The sequence below is a fragment of the Lotus japonicus genome, chromosome 2, assembly GCF_012489685.1.
Source record: "Lotus japonicus ecotype B-129 chromosome 2, LjGifu_v1.2".
NCBI classification, from domain to species: Eukaryota; Viridiplantae; Streptophyta; class Magnoliopsida; order Fabales; family Fabaceae; genus Lotus; species Lotus japonicus.
The window spans coordinates 85,845,744-85,869,810 of NC_080042.1; the positions used below are offsets into that span (position 1 = coordinate 85,845,744).

General features: G+C 38.0%; 4 protein-coding genes across 5 annotated transcripts; 3 read left to right on the plus strand and 1 right to left on the minus strand.

Moving 5' to 3' along the window:
• The first annotated feature begins 2,648 nt into the window (after positions 1–2,648).
• LOC130740420 (uncharacterized) lies at positions 2,649–4,688 on the plus strand. Its single transcript, XM_057593019.1, has 2 exons — positions 2,649–3,169; positions 3,666–4,688. Exons 1-2 carry the CDS (start codon positions 2,728–2,730, stop codon positions 4,403–4,405), a joined length of 1,182 nt encoding a protein of 393 aa, XP_057449002.1. The 5' UTR covers positions 2,649–2,727; the 3' UTR covers positions 4,406–4,688.
• A 1,126-nt stretch (positions 4,689–5,814) lies between these two features.
• LOC130737168 (uncharacterized) lies at positions 5,815–7,412 on the plus strand. Its single transcript, XM_057588931.1, has one exon. The coding sequence runs from the start codon at positions 6,498–6,500 to the stop codon at positions 7,410–7,412; it is 915 nt and encodes a 304-aa protein (XP_057444914.1). The 5' UTR covers positions 5,815–6,497.
• Positions 5,914–7,085, plus strand: LOC130735794 (uncharacterized). Its single transcript, XM_057587689.1, has one exon. The coding sequence runs from the start codon at positions 5,914–5,916 to the stop codon at positions 6,421–6,423; it is 510 nt and encodes a 169-aa protein (XP_057443672.1). The 3' UTR covers positions 6,424–7,085.
• Positions 7,413–10,941: 3,529 nt separating the features above from the next.
• LOC130740421 (beta-galactosidase 8-like) lies at positions 10,942–23,353 on the minus strand. 2 transcript variants are annotated; one of them, XM_057593021.1, is made up of 20 exons: positions 23,159–23,338; positions 22,112–22,376; positions 21,832–21,927; positions 21,376–21,488; positions 21,220–21,286; positions 21,047–21,139; positions 20,575–20,718; positions 20,260–20,348; positions 20,004–20,109; positions 19,794–19,881; positions 18,920–19,038; positions 18,395–18,556; positions 12,990–13,189; positions 12,798–12,892; positions 12,576–12,685; positions 12,296–12,409; positions 12,054–12,155; positions 11,738–11,949; positions 11,288–11,624; positions 10,942–11,189 (listed from the first exon to the last, which is right to left on the minus strand). In XM_057593021.1, the coding sequence occupies exons 2-20, from the start codon at positions 22,280–22,282 to the stop codon at positions 11,082–11,084; spliced, it is 2,526 nt and encodes an 841-aa protein (XP_057449004.1). In that variant the 5' UTR covers positions 22,283–22,376; positions 23,159–23,338; the 3' UTR covers positions 10,942–11,081. The 2 variants fall into 2 exon arrangements, with proteins under 2 accessions (XP_057449004.1, XP_057449005.1); XM_057593022.1 differs by lacking the exons at positions 10,942–11,189; positions 11,288–11,624 and having other exon boundaries at positions 11,810–11,949; positions 12,038–12,155; positions 23,159–23,353.
• Positions 23,354–24,067: the final 714 nt, after the last annotated feature.

A 24,067-nucleotide genomic window follows, 5' to 3' on the forward strand; every position in this document is an offset into this window, starting at 1 on the left:
GACTCTTATCATATCCTGTGTTTGAGGTGCACATGATAAGGACAAGATATGATAAGGAAAAATGTATCAGATTTATATTTGAATAAAAAATACATTTAAAATTGATCATTCTATTAAATTTAATTTCTTTACATTTTCATGAATGAGTCTATATTTTAAAATAAATAAAATTAATTTAAATTTTATTAATTAGCCTATTTTATTGTTTTGAAGATACCCTATATTTTAAATAAAATTATGCAGTTAACCGATTGGTTTTCACTTAGTTGTGACACGTGATAATTAACAATAAAAGTTAACTAAATTAAGAATATTATTATTTCAAAAGTAATTTATATTTGAATTATAAATTATTATATAAGTAGATAAGTAGTTTTAAATAATAGGAGATGAAAATAAAAAATTAATCTATTACTATTAAAAATCAATATTTGTAATCAATGTTTTTCACTTATTTGTGACACGTGATAAACAATAAAAATTAACTAAATTAAAAATATTATTATTTCAAAAATAATTTATATTTAAATTATTATATAAGTAGATAAATAATTTTTAAATAATAGGAGATGAAAATATTAAATTAGTCTATTATTATTAATAGATCAATATTTGTAAGTGAGTAGTCTATTTTTACTATTTATGAATAATAATTTTATTTATTTTTTATTTTAGTTAAATTAATATTTTTATATTTACTAATTAATATTATTATAAATTATAAATTATAAATTATATAATACTAAAATAAATTAATTTGGAGTTAGGATACTGAAAGAAAATATATAACTGGTATCCTATCCTGCTCTATCCTAACTCCCCCCTCAGGATAACTTTTACACATGATTGACAGGATAGGATAGAAGACAGGATAGTGTTATCATATCCTGCTGGTGCAACAAACAACAGATAACAACATGATATGATTATTATCCTGTCCTATCCTATCCTATCCTGGTCACCAAACGGGCCCTAAGTCACAAACTATGTCAAATTACTTGACATAATCGTAATCATAACGTTAACGAGTACCTTAAAACTGATGCTCAGAAAAAGAAGAAAAAAATAAAAATTAAAGCCAAGTTGCTGAATCCACATGTTTATCATAAAGCCCGTAATCTTCAATATAAAGGCTTCCATGCATGCATTTCAATAATCCAAGTCTTCTCGGAATACATGAGCTTTCTTCCATTCAATTCATGATAACATAGGATCATAGCTATAAGGACATTTTCATCATGATTGCTTATTCTGAGCTTTTTAGCACGAATCCAAAATGCTACGTAAATATAAACAACTCACAAATAATTAGTGAAGATTTTCCTCCAATTACAATTTCTTATTTTACTTTTATATGTCTCATAATACTAATTTAATTAAAACTATTGATAAGAATATCATAGGTTGAGAATAAGTACTGAAAGGGCCCATTCATAGTGAGATGAGGATCTTGGGCCAATTTCCCATTTCTGTTTATGTATTTTCTTGGTGAATTCTTGTTCATCATTTTTTTCTATTTGCGGAATAATATTGGCGTATGTTCTTCAAATTTGAAATCCATATTCATCATTTTCCCCTCTTGTTATAACAATAAATAAGTTGATATATGTAAGGCATCGTTTCTTGCGGAAGCAAATGGTTCTTAAAATTAAGCAATTAGAACTCCACCTAGACATCCTTTGTTAATAATTCTTCAAGTATGAATAAAAAATAATTAATAAAAAAGTCTCACATTAACTAAAAAAAAGTGTTGAAACACACTTTATCTTAAAATTTTGGGTGAATGATGTGATGTCTGTCTCCTACTAATGTGATTTACTCTAGTCTAATGTGGTTTTAAAATATATTCATGACCATGTCTCTCTCGTGCTATAACCATGAGGTATACCCTCTCACACCATAACAACTAGTATTAGAACCGATTTTGCGTGAAAGATGTAGTGCCTTTCACTAATGTGGTTTACTAGTCTTCATCATATCCAATGTAGTTATAAAAAGATATATTCATGCCCCCTCTCATGTTATAATCGTGAAGTATACCTTCTCACAACATAACACTCTGATGGGTATAAAAAAGAGTCGTCCTTAACATTTAGTACAAATTAAATAACATGTGTTAGGATTTGGATCCTCTCACGTGACATGACAATGTTAAGTGTGTGTTTGGAAAACTTCTGCAGATCCACGTTTGGCCCCGATCCACGTTTGCAGAAGCAAGAAATAGTTGCTTTTGGATTTCTGGATCCACGTTTGACCTCTCCAGATTTGAAACCAAACACTCACTAAGTGAGATATTGTATTTATCTCTCTTAAAAAATATTTAAGGGGTCTCGCATATTTAATACATATGAAAAGAAAGATAGACAAAAAATTTCACATGAGACATAAAAGAACTTTCATTTTAGAGGATCTATCTGCCTAGTTGATACCTTGTGGAACCTGTTGAAAGTCAAAACAGCTGTGTGTGAACTTGTTCAATAACGAATCTAGTTGGCACTATAAAAAGTCAGCTTTGAATAGCCCTCGTAATATCACTATACCAAGCAACATACAACAAGAGAAGCTTAAAAGAAGGAAACCAGCATAGCTTAAGCCGAACTTAAGTGCCGACTTGCACACAAAATCCTCTATAAAAGTACTCTCTTTCCCTCCTCCAATGTCACAGAAGCAGTTGAATATCACAAAAGCAAAGGAAACATACAAACAAAAGTTCAATTAATCAGCAAGATGGCTGGAAGAAAGCTCAGCATCTTGCTAGTGGCCATCTTTGTCTTACTCATGGCCATGGAAGGTGCCATTGCTCAAGGCCAAGGAAAGGGTGATGGTAATGGTAATGGCAATGGCAATGGTAATGGTAATGGTAAAGGTCAGGGTGATACAAATGGTAAGGGAAAGGGTAAGGAGCAGGACAAAGGAAAGGGCGAGGAGGAGGAGAAAGAAAAGGGTAAAGAGAAGAAGCCAAAGAAGAAGAAGGATGAAGCCTCAGAATATGAGGTGTTGTCAGCTCTGCCAAGTGGACAAGAAAGAGCCTTCTGCAAAGCAAAGAACACATGTCAGTTTAAGACCCTCTCTTGTCCTGCTGAGTGCCAGAAGAGGAAGCCCAAGAACAACAAGAAGGCCAAGGGCTGTTTCATTGACTGCAGCAGCAAATGTGAAGCCACTTGCAAGTGTAAGTTCAATTCTACTTTTCCTCTACACATATTATGTTGATAACTTCCCTCTACTTTCCATTTTTCAACCCACGTATCATGTTGTAATATTACAACATTAAAAACAATATGTATAGAACTGTTATCACGTTTGAAGCTAAAATCAATTCTGATAGAGGCTCATATATGAGTAGCTTCTGTACATGAGAATTGATTATGAGAGAAAGAGAAGTTGATCCAAAGATACTATAGATTGTAGGTTACGATTACGTCCCCCTCTTAAAATTTATGGAAGTTACATGGACTATTTGATCATGGATAAAATGACTAAGATTATATTGGAATAAAACAAGTTTTCATGATTAGGTGTCATAGTTTCTTTAAAGGTCTCACTCTTCTTGAATGATCCTTTGTTGGAACTCGGAAGACAAAAAGAGAAAGTAAATTGACCTTAATTTGTAAGTGTCTATAGAAGTGAGTATTGAACTTGTGTTGAATTTGTTGTTTCTTTGGCAGTTAGGAAATCCAAATGTGATGGCTATGGTGCTTTATGTTATGATCCTCGCTTTGTTGGTGGTGATGGTGTGATGTTCTACTTCCACGGCGCCAAAGGAGGAAACTTTGCCATTGCTTCTGATGATGAGTTCCAGATCAATGCTCACTTCATCGGTACCCGACCAGAGGGAAGGACTCGTGACTACACATGGGTGCAGGCACTTTCTGTCATGTTTGACACACACACTCTTGTCATTGCTGCTAATAGAGTATCTAAATGGGATGACAATGTTGACTCTCTCATAGTGAAGTGGGATGGTGAAGAAATTTCAGTACCTACTGATGGAGAAGCAGAGTGGAGGGCTAATGGTGATGAAAGAGAAGTGGTAGTTGAGAGAACAGATGAGACCAACAATGTGAGAGTTACAGTTTCAGGTTTGCTTGAAATGGACATCAGGGTGAGGCCTATTGGAGAGAAGGAAAACAAGGTTCACAATTACCAGTTGCCATCAGATGATGCTTTTGCTCATTTGGAGACACAGTTCAGGTTTAAGAAACACACTGATTCTATTGAAGGAATCTTGGGTCAGACTTATAGGCCAGGCTATGTTAGCCCTGTCAAGAGAGGGGTTCCTATGCCAATGATGGGAGGAGAAGACAAGTACCAGACACCAACTCTCTATTCAACAACCTGCAAACACTGCAGGTTCGAGAGGCCATCTGGATCTGCTAGCACTGAAGGAATCATTGCTCAATATTGATACCAATACCATGAATCATGAAAAAAAATAAGACAATCTTCATGATCATATTGTTAAAATCTTGTAATTTGTTTTCTGTTTGTGTCAAGACAAATAAGGGCTTAACTTGTTGCCCATGATCATTGTTTTCGTAAAAAGTTGTGGCGATTAATGTGTACTAAGATATGAAGAATCATTTTTTTCCTAAATTCAATTTGTCCAACCAGGGGGACATAATGATTGACCCCTGGGTTCTTTGTAAAGTTAAAAAGTGTTGAGTAAATTCTTTTGTCTGATATCACAATCATCCTCCCCACAAGTTGAGACCACTAGTTTAACTGTTAAGTTAGATCAACCCCTACCAGTGGTTAGTTTATACCTTTTTATCAACTGAACAAATTTTGCATGCTTATAGCTAATATTGTCTTAGCAAAACATAAGACATTGATTCAGTGCTTAAGTTGAGATGACCTTAAGACATTTTGGACAAACTAGCACTCTCAGTCTCAGATAATAAAAGCTCAGAAAACAGCTCATTCTTCCACAACTAAAGACTTGTGTTGGGCCCGCTCATAAAAACATAACAATTTGACAAATATTTCTAGCTTGATTGGAGCAGCTTGTTTTTAGTCAGAATCAATTCTGGCATTTGGAAACTACTCACAGAAGTTTCACCACAGGATTGATTCTGGTATTAAGTATCCTATAAGTCTAAGACACTTGGAGAATGCTTTCCAGACCAATTCAAGCTAGGAAGTGGGAAGGCTTGAAACTGTCAATGGAATTAGATGACAGAATTAACTGGCAGCCTCCTGCATTTATTTACAGTTGTAATTCGATAATTATCTCCTTAATTAGAATAGCCCAACATTTAAGCTGGCAGATCCTGCATTATTGCCGAGCTGTAATTATGTAATTCTGTAATTACTAATTAGAATAGGCTAGTTGTAGGATAGCAGTTATAGCAAATTAGCAGATTTTCAGGATTGTATTATGCAATTTATATCAGAATCCTCCCGCACAAGAGGACACAATTCAAACCTATGTTTTTCAGGGATTTAGATTCTCTCATGTGTTAATTCCCACATGACCACGTCATGTGAAGATCTGAGTGATACAGACCCTTTGGTCAGGCCCAGATTTGGGAAGGTATATACTAGAAAGCCCAAACAGGTGCAAGCTATACCTGATGAGCAAACCTTCTAGAAGGTATCTTTTCAAGATAACCACCAGGTGAGGTGGCAGCACCCATGTGGGTGAGGGGGGGACCATAGGCATTTGAGTATATAGGTTGGTTATGGAGAGAGAATTCCCTAGGCAGAAATTATTCTGTAATTAGGAGAGATTGAGCACTCTCGAATTGCTCAAGGCTATCTTGTCTTTTCCTTATTTGTAACTCCTCTAAACACTGCTTCTGGGTTTATCCAGAGGATTCAGTGCTATAATACATATCATCTTCTTCATTCAGTGCTCTATTTTTCTGGTACCTAACATTGGTATCAGAGCTCCCGATCCAAAGGGAGATTTGTATGGTGCTTACCCGCAGCGCTATGGAATCGAGAGTCGACAATCTGGAGCGTTCCATTACGGAGATGAAGGAAGAAGCTCACGAACAGTTCGAGGAGCTCCGACGACTCTTCATGAGTCGCGAGCACCGTCGCACCAGGGGTCGTTCCAACACCCCGCGCCACCGGAGAGTTTCACGCGACCACAATTCTGTTTCTGTGGCTCGTTCAGAAGACGGGTCGCGAACCGGGTCACGAACCGGGTCACGAACTGTGACTCGCAGTCGTGAACCTCACGAGCACGCTCATCATCGGAGCCATCTTCGAGCCGTCATAGGGCGGCGCGTGGATATACCGATGTTCAATGGTAACGACGCATACGGATGGATTACCAAGGTGGAGAGGTTTTTCCGACTCAGTCGAGTCGTAGAAACCGAGAAGGTTGAGATGGTGATGATCGCCATGGAGGCTGGTTCCAATGGTGGGAGGAGCAAGCTCCAGTGCGAGCTTGGGAACCGTTCAAACAGGCCTTGATTCACAGGTTTCAACCTGAACTGGTTCAGAATCCTTTTGGGCCTTTGCTCAATGCTAAGCAGAAGGGAAGTGTTATGGAATACAGGGAGCATTTTGAACTCTTAGTTGCGCCTATGCGAAATGCTGACAGGGAAGTGCTAAAGGGAGTGTTTTTGAATGGGTTGCATGAGGAGATTAAGGCTGAGATGAAGCTGTACCCAGCAGAGGATTTGGCAGATCTCATGGATAGAGCTCTTTTACTGGAAGAGAAAAACTCAGCCATGAGAGGAGGCAAATCCAAGGAGGAGGACAAAAGAGGATGGAAGGAGAAGGGAGGATTTGGAGGAAGATTTTCTACTAATTCTGGAGAGACCAGAGGAAGGTTTATTCAGCCTAATGTGAGCTACCAATCTAAGGGAGCAGGGGGAACTCAGGGGAATGAAGGGAAACCTCAACATCTTAAGGAAGGGACTGAGAACACCAATAATGAAGGAAAAATCCCTGAAAGGAAATGGAATGGGGGACAAAGACTTACTCAAACAGAACTGCAGGAAAGGAGCAGAAGGGGTTTATGTTTCAAATGTGGAGAAAAATGGGGAAGGGAGCACATTTGTGCCAAGAAGAATTTTCAACTGATATTGATAGAAGGTAAGGATGAAGAGGAAGAAGAAGAAGTGTTTGAAGAGGCTGAGGATGGAGAATTTGTCTTGGAAGGGAAGGTGCTCCAACTCTCTCTGAACAGTAAGGAAGGCCTAACTTCCAACAGGTCCTTCAAGGTGAAAGGGAAGATAGGAGAAAGGGAGATCCTAATTCTAGTAGATTGTGGAGCCACCAGCAACTTTATTTCACAGGAACTAGTAGCAGAACTGGAAATACCGGTGGTTGCTACTTCAGAATATGTTGTGGAAGTTGGAAATGGGGCAAGGGAAAGAAATTCTGGGGTATGTAAGAATTTGAAGTTGGAGGTGCAAGGAACCCCATCATTCAGCACTTCTTTATTCTGGGCTTAGGAGGAACAGAATTGGTGCTGGGGATGGATTGGTTGGCTAGCTTGGGTAATAATGAGGCCAACTTCCAGGACCTGATCATCAAATGGGAACTAAATGGACAAAAGATGTGTATGCAAGGGGAGCCATCTTTTTGCAAGGTGGCAGCCACATGGAAATCTATCAAAAAGACAAAGCATGATGAGGGGGAAGAATATTTTCTCTCATATGAATGTTCAAAAGAGGAGCCTACAACCAATCTCATTATTCCTGAACTCTGGAGCAAGCTTCTTACTGAATTCCCAGAGGTATTCCAGGAGCCAAAAGAGCTACCCCCCAAGAGGGCCACTGATCATGCTATTCTGCTACAGGAAGGAGCACCAATCCCTAACATCAGGCCCTACAGGTACCCATTTTACCAGAAAAATGAGATAGAAAAGTTAGTAAAAGAAATGTTAGCTGCTGGAATAATTAGACATAGCACAAGTCCTTTTAGTAGCCCTGCTATTTTAGTGAAAAAGAAGGATGGTGGCTGGAGGTTTTGTGTGGACTATAGAGCACTTAACAAGGTGACTATTCCTCATAAATTCCCAATTCCAATCATAGATGAACTGCTGGATGAAATTGGAACAGCTGAGATTTTTTCTAAGCTAGACCTCAAATCTGGATACCATCAGATCAGGATGAGGGAAGAGGACATCCCTAAAACAGCATTCAGAACACATGAGGGCCACTATGAGTATTTAGTCCTACCTTTTGGTTTAACCAATGCCCCATCTACCTTCCAAGCATTAATGAACCAGGTTCTGAGGCCATATTTGAGGAAGTTTGTGCTGGTATTTTTTGATGATATACTGATTTACAGCAAAAATGTAGACCTACATAAGGAGCACTTGAGAGAGGTGTTACAAGTTTTAAGGGACAATCACCTAGTAGCCAATCAGAAGAAGTGTTCCTTTGGACAATCTGAACTCATCTACCTGGGGCATCTGATATCCAAAAAGGGTGTGGCTGCTGACCCTAGCAAGATAAAAGATATGCTGAATTGGCCTCTTCCCAAGGATGTGAAGGGATTGAGAGGATTTTTGGGATTGACAGGCTATTATAGAAGGTTTGTCAGAAACTATAGCAAGTTGGCTCAACCCCTAAACCAATTGCTCAAGAAAAACAATTTCAGTTGGAGTGCTGGAGCAACTCAAGCATTTGACAAACTGAAGGAGATCATGACAACTGTACCTGTTCTAGCTGTGCCTGACTTTCAGAAAACATTTGTGTTGGAAACTGATGCATCTGGGAAAGGGCTAGGAGCTGTACTTATGCAAGGGGGGAGGCCAGTAGCTTACATGAGCAAAACCCTCTCAGAAAGAGCACAAGCTAAATCAGTGTATGAGAGGGAATTGATGGCAGTGGTGTTGGCTGTACAGAAATGGAGGCACTACCTCTTAGGCTGCAAATTCATGGTCCACACTGATCAAAAGAGCTTAAGGTTCTTGGCTGAACAAAGGCTCATGGGAGAGGAGCAACAAAAGTGGGTTTCCAAACTCATGGGATTTGATTTTGAAATTAAATACAAGCCAGGTATTGAAAACAAAGCAGCATATGCTCTCTCTAGGAAACTACAATTTTCTGCCATTTCCTCAGTTCTATGTGGAGATTGGGAAGATTTAGAAACTGAGATTCTAGCTGATGACAAGTACAAGAAAATCATTCAAGAGATCACCACTCAAGGACCAGTTCCAGCTGGTTACCACATGAGGAGAGGCAGACTTCTGTACAAAAACAGAATTGTTCTACCTAAGACTTCCGGGAAGATTTCTATCATACTACAAGAATTTCATGACTCAGCTGTTGGGGGACATGCTGGAATTTTCAGGACCTACAAGAGAATTTCTGCTCTATTCTTTTGGGAAGGAATGAAGCTAGATATCCAAACCTATGTCCAAAAATGTGAAATATGTCAGAGAAACAAGTATGAGACACTTAATCCAGCTGGTTATCTCCAACCACTTCCCATTCCCTCACAAGTTTGGTCTGATATCTCAATGGATTTCATTGGAGGTTTGCCAAAAACTATGGGAAAGGACACCATTTTGGTGGTTGTGGACAGGTTCACCAAATATGCACATTTCCTAGCTCTATCTCATCCCTATAATGCTAATGAAGTTGCAAAACTCTTCATCAAGGAAATTGTTAAGTTGCATGGGTTTCCTACATCTATAGTCTCAGATAGAGACAGGGTGTTTCTGAGTTCCTTTTGGTCTGAATTGTTCAAGCTTGCTGGGACCAAATTGAAGTTTAGTTCTGCTTACCATCCTCAAACTGATGGGCAGACTGAGGTGGTGAATAGGTGTGTTGAGACCTATTTAAGGTGTGTGACTGGGACTAAACCCAAGCAGTGGCCAAAATGGTTAAGTTGGGCAGAATTTTGGTACAACACCAACTACCATTCTGCCATCAAAACCACTCCTTTTCAAGCTCTGTATGGAAGAGAACCACCAGTGATCATTAAGGGAACTGATTCATTAGCTTCAGTAAATGAAGTGGAAAAGATGACAGCAGAGAGGAATCTATTTCTGGACACATTAAAGGAGAACTTGGAGAAAGCCCAAAATAGAATGAAACAGCAAGCTAACAAGCACAGAAAAGACATACAACTGAAGGTGGGAGACATGGTTTATCTCAAAATCCAACCTTATAAGCTTAAGAGTTTAGCTAGAAGGAAGAATCAAAAGCTTAGTCCAAGATTATATGGCCTTTATCCTGTGATTGAGAAGATCAATGCAGTAGCTTATAAACTCCAACTGCCAGAGGGTAGCCAAGTACACCCTGTTTTCCATGTTTCCTTGCTCAAGAAGGCACCTAATGAAGGAGTCCACAGCCAGCCACTTCCAGTTTACATGACAGAAGAGTGGGAACTTAAGGTGGAACCTGAGAGCATTATTGATTCCAGGGCAGGGGATAAAGGTACTGTGGAGGTTTTGGTCAAATGGAAGAACATGCCTGAGTTTGAGAACTCTTGGGAAGACTACACTGAACTGTTAGAACAATTTCCTGAACATCACCTTGAGGACAAGGTGATTTTTCAAGGGGGGAGAGATGATACAGACCCTTTGGTCAGGCCCAGATTTAGGAAGGCATATACTAGAAAGCCCAAACAGGTGCAAGTTGTACCTTATGAGCAAACCTTCTAGAAGGTATCTTTTCAAGATAACCACCAGGTGAGGTGGCAGCACCCATGTGGGTGAGGGGGGGACCATAGGCATTTGAGTATATAGGTTGGTTATGGAGAGATAATTCCCTAGGCAGAAATTATTCTGGAATTAGGAGAGATTGAGCACTCTCGAATTGCTCAAGGCTATCTTGTCTTTTCCTTATTTGTAATTCCTCTAAACACTGCTTCTGGGTTTATCCAGAGGATTCAGTGCTATAATACATATCATCTTCTTCATTCAGTGCTCTATTTTTCTGGTACCTAACACTGAGCCGTGAGCCATTAATTCTATTTTAATGAAATTTGAGCCCTTAATAGATATAAGGAGAGAGAAAAATAAAATTGTGCGGGAAATGATACACCATCAAATTTCATTAAAAAAAGTAATTAAAGGTTCAGATCTTTCACATGACATAGTCATGTGAGATTGACACGTGAGGGGATCCAAATCCGTTTTTCAGAGTCTAACAGAAACAACATGTCTATGTACAAGAAGCTTCAACAGCTAAACTCTTTGTTACTCCTCCACATGGATCTCCAAATGTATTAATTGATACTCCAATACTACAACTGCTTGATCCAATGCAGGCCTGTTAAAGATATTAAGATTTAGTCTCAACTGAAATGGAAAATATCAAAAGTAACTAAGCAAAAGGTATATGAACTTATTTGATTATAAAGCCCACACCTTCTGCACAATGGATAGAGCTTGTTTGCTGCTGCAGTCTCCATGGCTGAAGTTTCCACAATTCCCATGAGGTGTTCCAAAACTAGCAAATTTAATGGAAGAGATGACTTGATTAGGATAAGGGCACTCCAGTGATAGTACAGGACCCCCTCTTCTTTCTGATTCTGTATCTGAATTCCACAAGTCTACAGGTGGAGGGTGAGATTCAGATAAATGTGAACACGAGCTTCCTATCAGTTTTATAGCAAAAGATATCTGAGTAGGGTCGCCTCCACTTTCCTCAAACAATACAAGAGTGTTGCTATCTGGTTGCAACCACGATCTTGGTACATGGTATCTGCAGGATCATTGACTCAGTAAGTATCTAGCAAGATCACCTTTGCATTCCTCAAAGTCTCAAACCATTTAAGATAAATTTCAATTTATCTCATCTATAATATTATAACTTACAATGTCTGTGATGGTTTTTCACAGTTCTTGAGACATTTGGAATAATCATAAGGCCCTCTATAGTTGCATGAGCTGGTACAACCATCAATTGGTGAGATATATGTAGGCCAGTATCGCCCAATGCTCTGTCCATTTACCCAAGCTTCACCTTTTCCCATCCCCGTGAAGTCGATTGCAATCGGAACATTACCGGAAGGAGCACTAAAGTTTATCTAATCCAACGTGTAGCACTATTAGTAGCAAAAATACTACAGTAACATTCTGTTAATTTTCAAAGTAGCATGCCATTAGTATACATACTAGGAATTTAGGATACCTTGTACCAAGTCAAGGGTTGCTTCTTAGGTAAGGTAGATTGTGAATTCCACTGTCCAGAAGTGACACTAGGAAGATCTAAGTCTTCACCTTTAAGACCTATCTGCGTTCATGAAAATAATAATGACTTCAATAAATAACTAAAAAATGGAATCCAAATTATTTCAGTTATATGTATTCACTTAATGGAGTCGCCAAAAGAACAAAGAAAAATAATAGGCTTTTATTTAACTAAAGTCTAACCTGATATGTCCACTGCTTGGAGGAGAAGTCGAGAGTACTGCCATTCTTCAAACCTTTCAATATTACTGGACCAGTGATCCCCGCACCCCATGTATCAAAAAAAGGTCCGTAGTGCTGGAGTGTATAAGGTTCACAAACATAAGCTAATGAAGTAATGAGAAATGACATGATGATAAAGCCAAATGCCTTTGGGGTGGAAGTAACAAGATAATGCATATAATACAAACCAAATTTCCTCTGTTGTAAATGCTTATATACATTATAATAAGAAGAGGTGAACCTGAAGTCCCACAGTTAAACTGAGTAAATCAATTGTGTTCTTCCCAGCAACAAGTATGATGGGGATCTCCACATTGACCTTAGAATTGTCACTGTTACCTTTTCCGCTCCCTGAAATAGTTGAGTGGCATAAAAGAAGTATTATTAGATAAATCATGTAATAGTTGAGCAGCTGCATTTAAAATACAATGAAACAGAAAGCATAGAACTCAGAGATATTTACCTGCAAGCTTCCCATTTATGAAAGCATGAAGGGCGTGACCAAGGGATTCGATGTGAAGGACAGTTTGAGCACCAGGATCATCTTCAAGATCAATTCTTCCAGAAAAAAAAAATAATGAAAAAAAAAGTTACCATGGAGTTGAAAATTGCAAGTCAAAAGAAAGCTTTCTCAATCTTGGAGGCTGATCTATACCTTAATGAGTACCACAAGTAGTCACTTCTATCCGCTGTTGTGTTTATTTGCTCCAGTAATCCAAATTTTGAGAATGAATCAGCCTTTGAAATACCAATTGGTTCACTAATCCAACTCCACCCTGGGCTTGGACCTTCCAAAGAACTAACCTCTTTTAAAGATTCAGTTGTGAAGCTTGAAATCATAGATGCAGAATTAATCTGTCATACCACCAATAACTTTTAGTTCATGCTACATACTTCTAGTAATAGAAAATGACAAAAAAAAAATCATTAACTGTTATGTTACGTAGTCTATTTGTAGTCCCACATCGCTTATGTAGTCTATTTGTAAGTCCCACATCGCTTAGAATAAGGAGGAGGTTGACTTACTCCTACTATATATAAGCACCTCATTGTAAGCATTATACACACCAAAAAGAAATATTACTACCTAGTGTAGCCGTGGACGTAGGTACACACATTGTGTTCCGAACCACGTTAAAAATTCCTGTGTGATTTTTCTTTCTCTCTTCTCTCCTTTCTATTATTGCTCCCAACAACTGGTATCAAGAGCTTTAGGTTCGTGGGATAGATCCTCAGTTTAGAGGAAGAAGTGGGAGCAATGGCGCTGGAAGAAGGGAAGGTGAAGATTGAGAGGTTTGATGGCAGAGACTTCGGGTTTTGGAAGATGCAGATGGAGGACTATCTGTACCAAAAGAAGTTGTATCAACCCTTGACGGGGAAGAAGCCAGACGACATGAAGCAGGAAGACTGGCCTTGACGGGGGAGAAGCCAGACGACATGAAGCAGGAAGACTGGGATCCTGTGTTGCACGGGTACGGTATTGGGTACGCGGTACGCGATTTTTGAAAAAACAGGGGTACGGGTACGTTAGATATATGTATATTTTTTAAAATATAATATATAATAAAATATACATAATATTTAAATATAAATAAATTATGCAAAAAAAAGGTAAAACGTCGTCGTTTTGAGCCAGGGAAAAAATATATAAATGCCAAAACGACGTCGTTTTGAGCCAGGAAAAAAAAACAAAACGTCGTCGTTTTGAGCTAGGAACCATTTTTTTTTTTGGAACGGGTAGGTATCGGGTACGTACCCACAGCGTATGCGTACCGAGTACGTACCCGGTACGGGTACGTGGCCAAAACAGTCGTACTCATGCATCACAGCTGGGATCTGTTAGATCGACATGCCCTTGGTGTGATCAGATTGACGTTATCCAAAAATGTTGCGTTCAACATTGTGAATGAGAAGAATACTGCAGATCTGATGAAGGCATTATCAAATATGTACGAGAAGCCATCTGCCGCCAATAAAGTACATCTGATATGACGTCTATTCAATCTCAGAATGGGAGAAGGTAACTCTATAACTGAACACATTAATAGCTTTAGTACAATTATTTCGCAGCTATCGTAAGTGAAGATTACCTTTGACGACGAATTGATGGCCTTGAGTCTGTTACAATCCTTACCGGATAGTTTGGCTGCAACTGTCACTGCGGTCAGTAACTCTGCAAGGGATAACAAGCTGAAGTTTGATGACATCATAGACCTGATCTTAAGCGAGGATATTCACAGGAAAGATTCAGGAGAGTCTTCAAACGCTTCCGGTTCAGCATTGAATACTGAAAGTAGAGAAAGAGGTAGCCAGAAGAGTCACAATCAAGCCCAAGGCCGAGGCAGATCAAAATCAAGAGGAAGAAGTCAGACAAGAGTCATGAATGACATCACGTGCTGGAATTGTGACAAGAAAGGTCACTTCACCAATCAATGCAAAGCCCAAAGGAAGAAGAAGAATTACCAAAAGAGGCAAGATGATGATGAATCTGCTAATGCAGCAACTGAGGAAGTAGCAGACGCATTAATTTGCAGCTTGGATAGTCCTGTTGATTCATGGGTTATAGATTCAGGTGCATCTTTTCATACTATTCCTTCAAATGAATTATTATCTAACTATATCTCTCGAAATTTTGGAAAGGTTTATCTTGCAGATGGAAAACCACTTGATATTGTGGGAAGAGGTGATATTGATATCAGATCCTCTAATGGAACTCTATGGACATTGCATAATGTCAGACATGTCCCTGGAATAAAGAGAAATTTGATCTCTATAGGCCAGTTGGATGATGAGGGTTATCACACCACTTTTGGGGGTGGAGCTTGGAAGGTAACGAAAGGCAATCTGGTTGTAGCTCGAGGAAAGAAACGAGGCTCCCTTTATATGGTTGCAGAGGAGGACATGATAGCAGTAACTGAAGCTGTCAATAGCTCATCTATATGGCATCAAAGGCTTGGACACATGAGTGAAAAAGGAATGAAGATCATGGCATCAAAGGGTAAGATGTCAAATTTGAAGCATGTTGATCTTGGTATTTGTGAGCATTGCATTTTGGGAAAACAGAGAAATGTTAGCTTCTCAAAAGCAGGCAGGAAATCAAAATCAGAAAAGCTTGAACTGGTGCATACAGATGTGTGCGGTCCAGCCCCAGTGAAATCTCTTGGAGGCTCACGCTATTATGTCACCTTCATAGACGACTCAACAAGAAAGGTATGGGTTTATTTTCTCAAAAATAAATCTGATGTGTTTTCTGTGTTTAAAAAGTGGAAAACAGAAGTTGAAAATCAGACAGGCTTGAAGATTAAGAGTCTGAAATCTGATAATGGCGGGGAGTATGACAGCCAGGAGTTCAAAAAGTTTTGTTCAGAAAATGGGATCAGAATGATCAAGACAATACCAGGTACACTTGAGCAAAATGGTGTCGCGGAAAGAATGAACAGGACCTTGAACGAAAGGGCTAGATGTATGCGAATCCAGTCTGGGTTGCCAAAAATGTTTTGGCCAGATGCCATTAATACAACAGCTTACCTGATAAATCGGGGACCATCAGTTCCTTTGGATTATCAGTTGCCTAAAGAGGTATGGTCTGGAAAGGAGGTAAGTCTTTCACATTTGAAAGTCTTTGGTTGTGTCTCTTATGTTCTTATAGACTCCGATAGGAGAGACAAATTGGACCCCAAGGTCATAAAATGTTTCTTTATTGGTTATGGGTCTGATATGTATGGCTACAGGTTTTGGGATGAACAAAACAGGAAAATCATTAGAAGCAGAAATGTCACTTTTAATGAAAGTTTGCTTTATAAAGACATGTCTTCTGCAGAATCTATGAGTTCAAGTAAACAGTTAAAACTTTCTGAAAGAGTGGCATTGGAAGAAATTTCAGAAAGTGATGTAGCCAAAAGAAACCAGATTAATCCCGAGAACGAGAATGATGGGGTAGAAGTTGAGCTAGAACAAGAGCCAACAACAGTAATTAAAACTCCTATAACTCAAGTGAGAAGATCTACAAGAACGCCGAAAGCACCACAAAGGTATTCTCCTTCGTTGAATTATTTGTTGTAAACTGATGCTGGAGAGCCAGAATATTTTGGTGAAGCCATGCAGGAGAATGACTCTATCAAGTGGAAGTTAGCAATGAAAGACGAGATGACGTCCCTTCAGAAGAATGGAACATGGTCTCTGACCAAGTTACCAGAAGGAAAGAAAGCTCTACAGAACAGATGGATCTATAGACTGAAGGAAGAATCTGATGGCAGCAGAAGGTACAAGGCAAGACTTGTAGTGAAAGGGTTTCAGCAGAAGCAAGGAATTGACTACACAGAGATTTTTTCTCCAGTTGTCAAAATGACCACTATAAGAGTTATCCTGAGTATTGTAGCTGCAGAGAATCTTCACTTGGAGCAGTTAGATGTTAAAACTGCATTCCTACATGGGGATTTGGAAGAAGAGATTTCTATGACACAACCTGAAGGTTTTGAAGTTCCAGGCACGGAGAATCTTGTATGCAAGCTTCACAAAAGCTTGTACGGTCTGAAACAGGCACCGAGACAGTGGTACAAAAAGTTTAATGAGTTTATGAGCAACTCAGGTTTTAATAGATGTGACATGGATCATTGTTGCTATGTTAAGAAATTTGCTGATAGTTATATTATTCTTGCTTTGTATGTTGATGACATGTTGATAGCAGGATCAAATATGACTGAAATTGACAGGTTGAAGCAACAGATGTCAGAAAACTTTGAGATGAAGGATCTTGGTCCAGCCAAACAAATCCTTGGTATGAGGATTTCCAGAAATAAATCAGAAGGTGTTCTGAAGTTGTCTCAAGAGAAATATGTTGAAAAATTACTTGACAGATTCAATGTTGGAGATGCCAATACCAGAAGCACCCCTTTGGGAAATCACTTAAAGTTTTCAAAGAAGCAGTCCCCACAAACAGATGAAGAAGAAAGTCACATGTCAACAGTTTCATATGCATCTGTAGTAGGGAGCTTGATGTATGTTATGGTTTGTACCAGACCTGATATAGCACATGCAGTGGGAGTTGTCAGCAGATTCATGTCAAACCCTGGGAAAGAGCATTGGAAAGGTGTAAAGTGGATACTGAGATATCTGAAGGGTTCTTCAAGAATGTGTCTATGCTTTAGAAGAATCGATCTCACTTTACAGGGTTTTTCTGATGCAGATTTAGGAGGAGACTCGGATGGTGGAAAAAGCACCACAGGTTATATTTTCACTTTAGGAGGAACTGCTGTGAGTTGGAAGTCTAAACTTCAAAATAGAGTTGCTCTCTCAACCACTGAATCAGAATATGTTGCCATTTCAGAAGCAGCCAAGGAGATGATATGGCTGAAGAATTTTCTCAAAGAATTGGGAAAAGAACAAGATGTTCCTCCATTGTTTAGTGACAGTCAAAGTGCTATTTGCCTTGCAAAAAATCCTGTCTTTCACTCCAGATGCAAGCACATACAGATGAAGTATCACTTCATCAGAGAACTTATCAATGATGAAGAATTATCTCTATTGAAGATCTTAGGATCAGAGAATCCAGCTGATATGTTGATCAAGACTGTTACAGCTGATAAGCTGAGGCTTTGCATTGCCTCAGCTGGCCTTCGAGGATAATTGAAGACGAAGGTGCTACACTAGGTGGAGAGCAGATTAGCTTATTGCTTACAAGAAGTACTACAATTAGACTCCAAGTGGGAGAATTGTTATGTTATGTAGTCTATTTGTAGTCTCACATCGCTTATGTAGTCTATTTGTAAGTCTCACATCGCTTAGAATAAGGAGGAGGTTGACTTACTCCTACTATATATAAGCACCTCATTGTAAGCATTATACACACAAAAAAAAATATTACTACTTAGTGTAGCCGTGGACGTAGGTACACACATTGTGTTCCGAACCACGTTAAAAATTCCTGTGTGATTCTTCTTTCTCTCTTCTCTCCTTTTATTATTGCTCCCAACATTAACATATTAATTTAGAATAGATTTTCTAAATTAACACCAGTCAATTGAAACTACCCATTTTGATTGGTGAGTTAATAAGGCACACCTTTGCAGTATTAAGCACAACATTCTTGCAGTCTGGTAAGATGCTCACAGACCATGCAGGCAAGTTATATGAATTGCCATTGAAATTCACTGTAGCGTCAGATGTGTTGTCTATGTTGGCAAGGAAAGCAACACATTCAGCTTCTGTCTTGTATACAGCAGCCTGAGTTTAAACAGTAAAAGACATCCATTATGCATGTAGTAGAGAGTGATACTCAATATAGCATGTAAAATGAGTATTTGCATACAAGGTGATAAACTATGACCAGCATATATATTTCATCAGCATTTTTTCACATTCAACAAAAAGAACCATTGACAAAATTGGGAAGGAGGAGGGAACTAGAGAAGCTTGTGGAAATTGATACTGATGCAAATGCAATGGACCAGGTAATTATACCAGAATTCTTCAACATACAGGGCATTTGTAGGATTAAAACTGAATTTAATAAAATATGTGAAATTTTGATCCTGAAGAAGTTAATCCATAAAATCTAACCCAAGTTTTAGAAAGAGCCACTTATACCTCTAGATTTGAACCAAGAGATGTAATTGTTGGATCAGTAGTTATCAATGCTTCTTCACAAAGCTTAATGGCCTTATGCACATCTTTGAGGTGGCCCCACTTAGGCTGTCTAATGATTCCTGCATCATGCAGATAACATATTTAAACAAAAAACACACGGGACATTTTGTGTGTTTTCTACATGTAAAATAAGCACATAAGAGCATCTCCAATGTAAGGTTCTTAGTTCTTATTTTTTAGAACTAAGTTCTTAACCATTGAAGAGGATGACGTGGAGTTCTTAGTTTTACTTTTTGAGTTTTTAACATAAAAAATCAATTTTTTTTCTCTCATTCATTTAATTTAAGTATTGAATTAACATTTAAATTTAAATCAAAATTATATGGAAATAAAAAATATTAATATAATGGTATTGCGGGACCGGATGAATAGTGATAAGAACTAATAACTCATGGTTAGAGCAAAATTTGCAAATAATTACTTAAACACATGTGACAATACGGACCCACATGAATAATGCTAATAACTAAGAACTAACATTGGAGATACTCTAAATTCAGGTTATTTATCTCACTGACTGTATATGGAAGCAAGGTTGGTTGAATTGTGTATTTATAACATTAAGTCATTAACAGTGTCACATCAACCCGATATAATAGCATAAGCACTTAAGTGGTTGAATTAGTTTGTGTAAATAGTTTATGATCTATCTATAAGTTGTTTTGAGCTTATTTTTATAAGCTGCTCAGTTTCACTTATACCTACATATAACTTATTTTGAGCTTATTTAAATAAGCTTATGAATAAGTGCTTAATTAAGTTGTTTGTCCTAACACAATCTAATGTGAAATATGAAGGCTGAAGAACTGCATACCATACTCATCAATTGCAGCATCAAAATCATAACTAGTAGCAACAAAAGGTCCACCAGAAGTTCTCCCAAAGTTGGTCCCTCCATGGTACTGTTTCAGTGCAAGCAACCAAATAAATTATGGGATTAGCTCGTTTCTTTAATTATATAGGTCAATTTTTTCCTTTAGCATCATATAATAATAACAAAAACGACATGGGAAAGTTGCACTACCATATAGTAATTTGGTAAAGTGCCCCCTAATTGGAAAAACCGAGCCACAGCAAATGCAAGATCTTCTACAGGTCTGTATGATATCGCACCGCCAAAATAAAGTACCCTGCCATTACAGAGAACTCATCAGGTTGCAAGAAATTGCAAACAACAAAAAGTTCATAGGGAAAGTAGATACACATTGATCAGGATCATGTTTTGAGCATCTGCATGCTATTTAAACAACTAAATGATTCACAGAGAAAAGGATACTAACCATCCATTATAACCCTCAGCCCAAAATTTTGGTTTTGCTTTAGAGTTTGGTGTGAATTGATCACAGTAAAATCCATTGCATGTGTTAATCTGGGAAGTTAATATAACAGTCAAGTAAATAAAATGATTGAAGACTGCAGCATAGCAAGATTGCTCCATTCAAGTAGATAGAAAATCTTGTAAAACATGAAGCACATAACATCTGATTTTTTTTTTGTTCTAATGCATGTATCCTCTAGAAGATGCAGTTATGTTCAAGATTCTGGTGAGGCTAGCACATAACATTTGAGGTGGCATGTGAAAGGAGTAAACTTACAATTGGATCAGGGGCATTTTCCTGCTGGCACATGACCCAGGGAACTCCTGTGTCAAGAGATGTAGCCATTGATGCTGCCCAATTGATGTAGGGTACAGCAGCAGGACCATAAGCACCTTCAACACTCCCATACTCATTTTCAATCTGGCATTAGAAAGTAGTTAATATTTTTCATGATATAGATTATCTATGAAACTTATAAGCATGCTTTCATATCTGGATGTCTATAATTTATTTTTTTGTCTAAGACAGGTGTCTCCACTTGAGGCGCTGTTCGAGTTGGAACATTCACATTTTGGTGGGGCTAGCTCTCACAGTGGAGGATTTTTTCCATACACAAGACTCGAACATAAGACCTTAAGCGGATTCAGACATGTAGCACAGGAACCAACCACCTGACCGTTGGTTGGATTGTCCATAATTTATCAAAAATGAAACATGTGGTCATGAATATAATAATAATTAAAAAAACCTGAGATAAAATAATAGGCCCTCCCTGTGATGCATAGAGATTCTCTTGCTTCATCATATCAACAATCTTAGCTGTGAATCGCTGCATTTCTGCCTGAAGATAATCCAACTTCACAAAATAGCAGGAAGTAGGTGTAACAGGATGAGCCATAGAGAAAGGCAAAGAAGGATTACCTTGAATGGTTCATTATCAGTTCTGAACTGAATTCCAGGAATAAAATGCAGCCAAAGAGGGAAACCACTGCTCACAAGTTGAAGACCATGAATAGATTAGAACATAATTGTAAAAAGGTACAAAATCATGCATAGAAAAAGGGTCCAACTTTTTACCCATAGTTCCATTCAGCACATGCGTATGGACCAATCCGGAGATTCAAATATAGACCTGCTGTTGCTACTGCCTTCACAAATTTAACCAAGTCTCCCCTGCCTTCAAAGTTATACTGCCAAGCCAAAGAATATATTATATAATCCATCATTATTTTGATGTCTTCTGATTGAAATTGAAAATTCTGCTCCCCAATTTCATGCCTTTAGGTTTTAACTATACTTTTCATGTTAACTATGATAAATATACAAAAGAGTGACCTTTTACTCTTTTTTACTTCTGATTAGCCAAAGCTGCATATTTTTTCTTTTGTTAGTTGGGAGCCTCTAATGAATTTTGTGTGTGCTTGCTAGTTCAACAAGTATTAAAACTAACTCCATGCTAATATGCAACGCGAGAGAACGTGAAGGACAAAACAGAACAATATGAAAATGGAATGATAACAAAAGAAACACCACCTGGCCTTGAACTGGTTCATGTAAGTTCCAGAAAACATAGGTTTCAATCACGTCAAGTCCTCCATCTTTTGCTTTCTGAATAAGGTCTGGCCACATCTGCAACATTAAATAACACCATTTTTTAAGTCCAAACTTCGAAGAAAAGAGACTGTTTGGATGCTGACCAAAGAGTATTTGCTAGAGCTTATCCAGTGCATTTCTTAGTAGATAAGCTACAATAAGTGCTCTTTAGCCGATATCCTTCAAACTTCAAAGACATAGTAATTAAAGAGGGAGAGACCTCAGGGGTACTGCGAGGGTAATGGATAGAACCAGAGATCAAGACCCTGCGCTTGCCATCAATGACCAATGCTCTATGATCATACGTCACATTGGCACAAAAACATGTAGGGGCATAAACACAGAGGAGCCAAAGCAACAGCAGAAGAAACTGCGTCCTTCTCATTGCCATTTTGTTTTCCTTAACAGAATTGTTCGCTCTTAGCTTTTGCTTCTTGTATTTAAAGACACAGGTTTTCTTATGACAGTTTACTTGACGTAAGTGGCTTCAGGGATACAGTTCACACAAAAACATTAAGTCAAACAAAATAACCTTCATGAGATGACTAGAACAGCAAGTAAAGTGCGTTTGATGGTTGGATAAATTTTTGTTTGAACGTTGGTTGGATAAATTGATTATGGGAAAATTGTGTTGAAACTTGAAAGTAAAATAATTTATGTTTGTGTTCTGGCTGACTCAAATGTCTATAAGGCCTAGTATCTTTCTGGATGGCCCAAATAACTCATGACCGAGTAAATGCCATGTTGGTCGGCCAGGAAGACCAAAAATGAGATTTATCTCATCCAATAGTCAGTCAAGCAAAAAAGAGCGACACAACCACGAAGGCTGCCAATTGGTAGCCATTGACTCGAAAGCCATTTATGCTGCTTCACCAAGGTCAAGTGCCTTAATTACAAGTCATACCGATTACTGAACTCTATAAATACATGCTTGATCCTGATCAAGAAGTGACTTGAGCGTCAAAGTGAGTTTTACAGTACATCTGTGACCCTGCTCCGCCATGGATATTCCTTACTCTACCTTGCATTCCGCCCACAACCACCACACCAAAACAATGGTATTCTGAGCTCTATTTTTTTAAGAACAATTTGAATATTTTTATTAAAAAAAGTAATATATTGTTAAATCTCAAATTTTGCAAAAATTAGGATTTGTAGGTTCATTATAGCATTGATTTTGGAGCTGGAAAATACAAAAATACTCAAAAATTGCTTCCGGGAGTTGAGAATCAATTCTAATGTATAGAACAAACTATTAGCCACTTACTCTTAAGGTAATAAGGTGCGTTTGTTGAATATGAGCAAGACAAGCATAAGACTATAAGAGTGATTGTATGTAATCAAATTAAGATAGTCACTGTTTGTCATCTTCTACAAATATGTACGTGTGTGCTTGTCTTTCTCTTCTTTGACCAAGCTTGCTGCTTCTGAGCTTACGAAGTCACTGATTTTTTTGTTTCATTATAGACTTGTACCAGAAGCCATTCTGATGGTTTTTCTAATATCCAAGAGTGCTTTTGAGGAATGAGTTTGTACCAAATACTTGATCTGAAAAGGAATATTTTGGGACTTCTGAGTCTGAGTATAAATGTAAGGGCTTTATCATCACCCATTGTTAGTATAAATAAATTTCTAAACGTCACGAAAACATTTATTGATACTTAGGTCTGTTGAATACTACCTTACTTGCTTATCCTAACGTTTTTGGATGTGATTTAGTCAGCTCTCCATAGTTGTGATGGATAACGATCACTATAGTTGTGATTTACCAATTAAAGTTGGAGGGAGGTGGGGTTAAACTTGAGTTTTGTCTTTTTGTTCACAAAAAGTGCATTGGTGGTGTGTAATTTTCCTGTTTTCACACTTCACTGCATGGTATCCAAATGGGCTTTAACACCATCCATTTGAGGAAATGAAATAAAACCACGTATAGACATCAACTAGACTTTTTTATTTTTATCTTTCTTATTTCAAATAAGACATTCTTCATGATCATATTGTTAAAATCTTGTAATTTGTTTTCTGTGTTGTGTCAAGACAAATAAGGGCTTAACTTGTTGCCCTTGATCATTGTTTTCGTAAAAAGTTGTGGAGATTAATGTGTACTAAAATATGAAGAATCATTTTTTTCTTAAATTCAATTTCTCTAACCAGGGGGACATAATGATTTACCCCT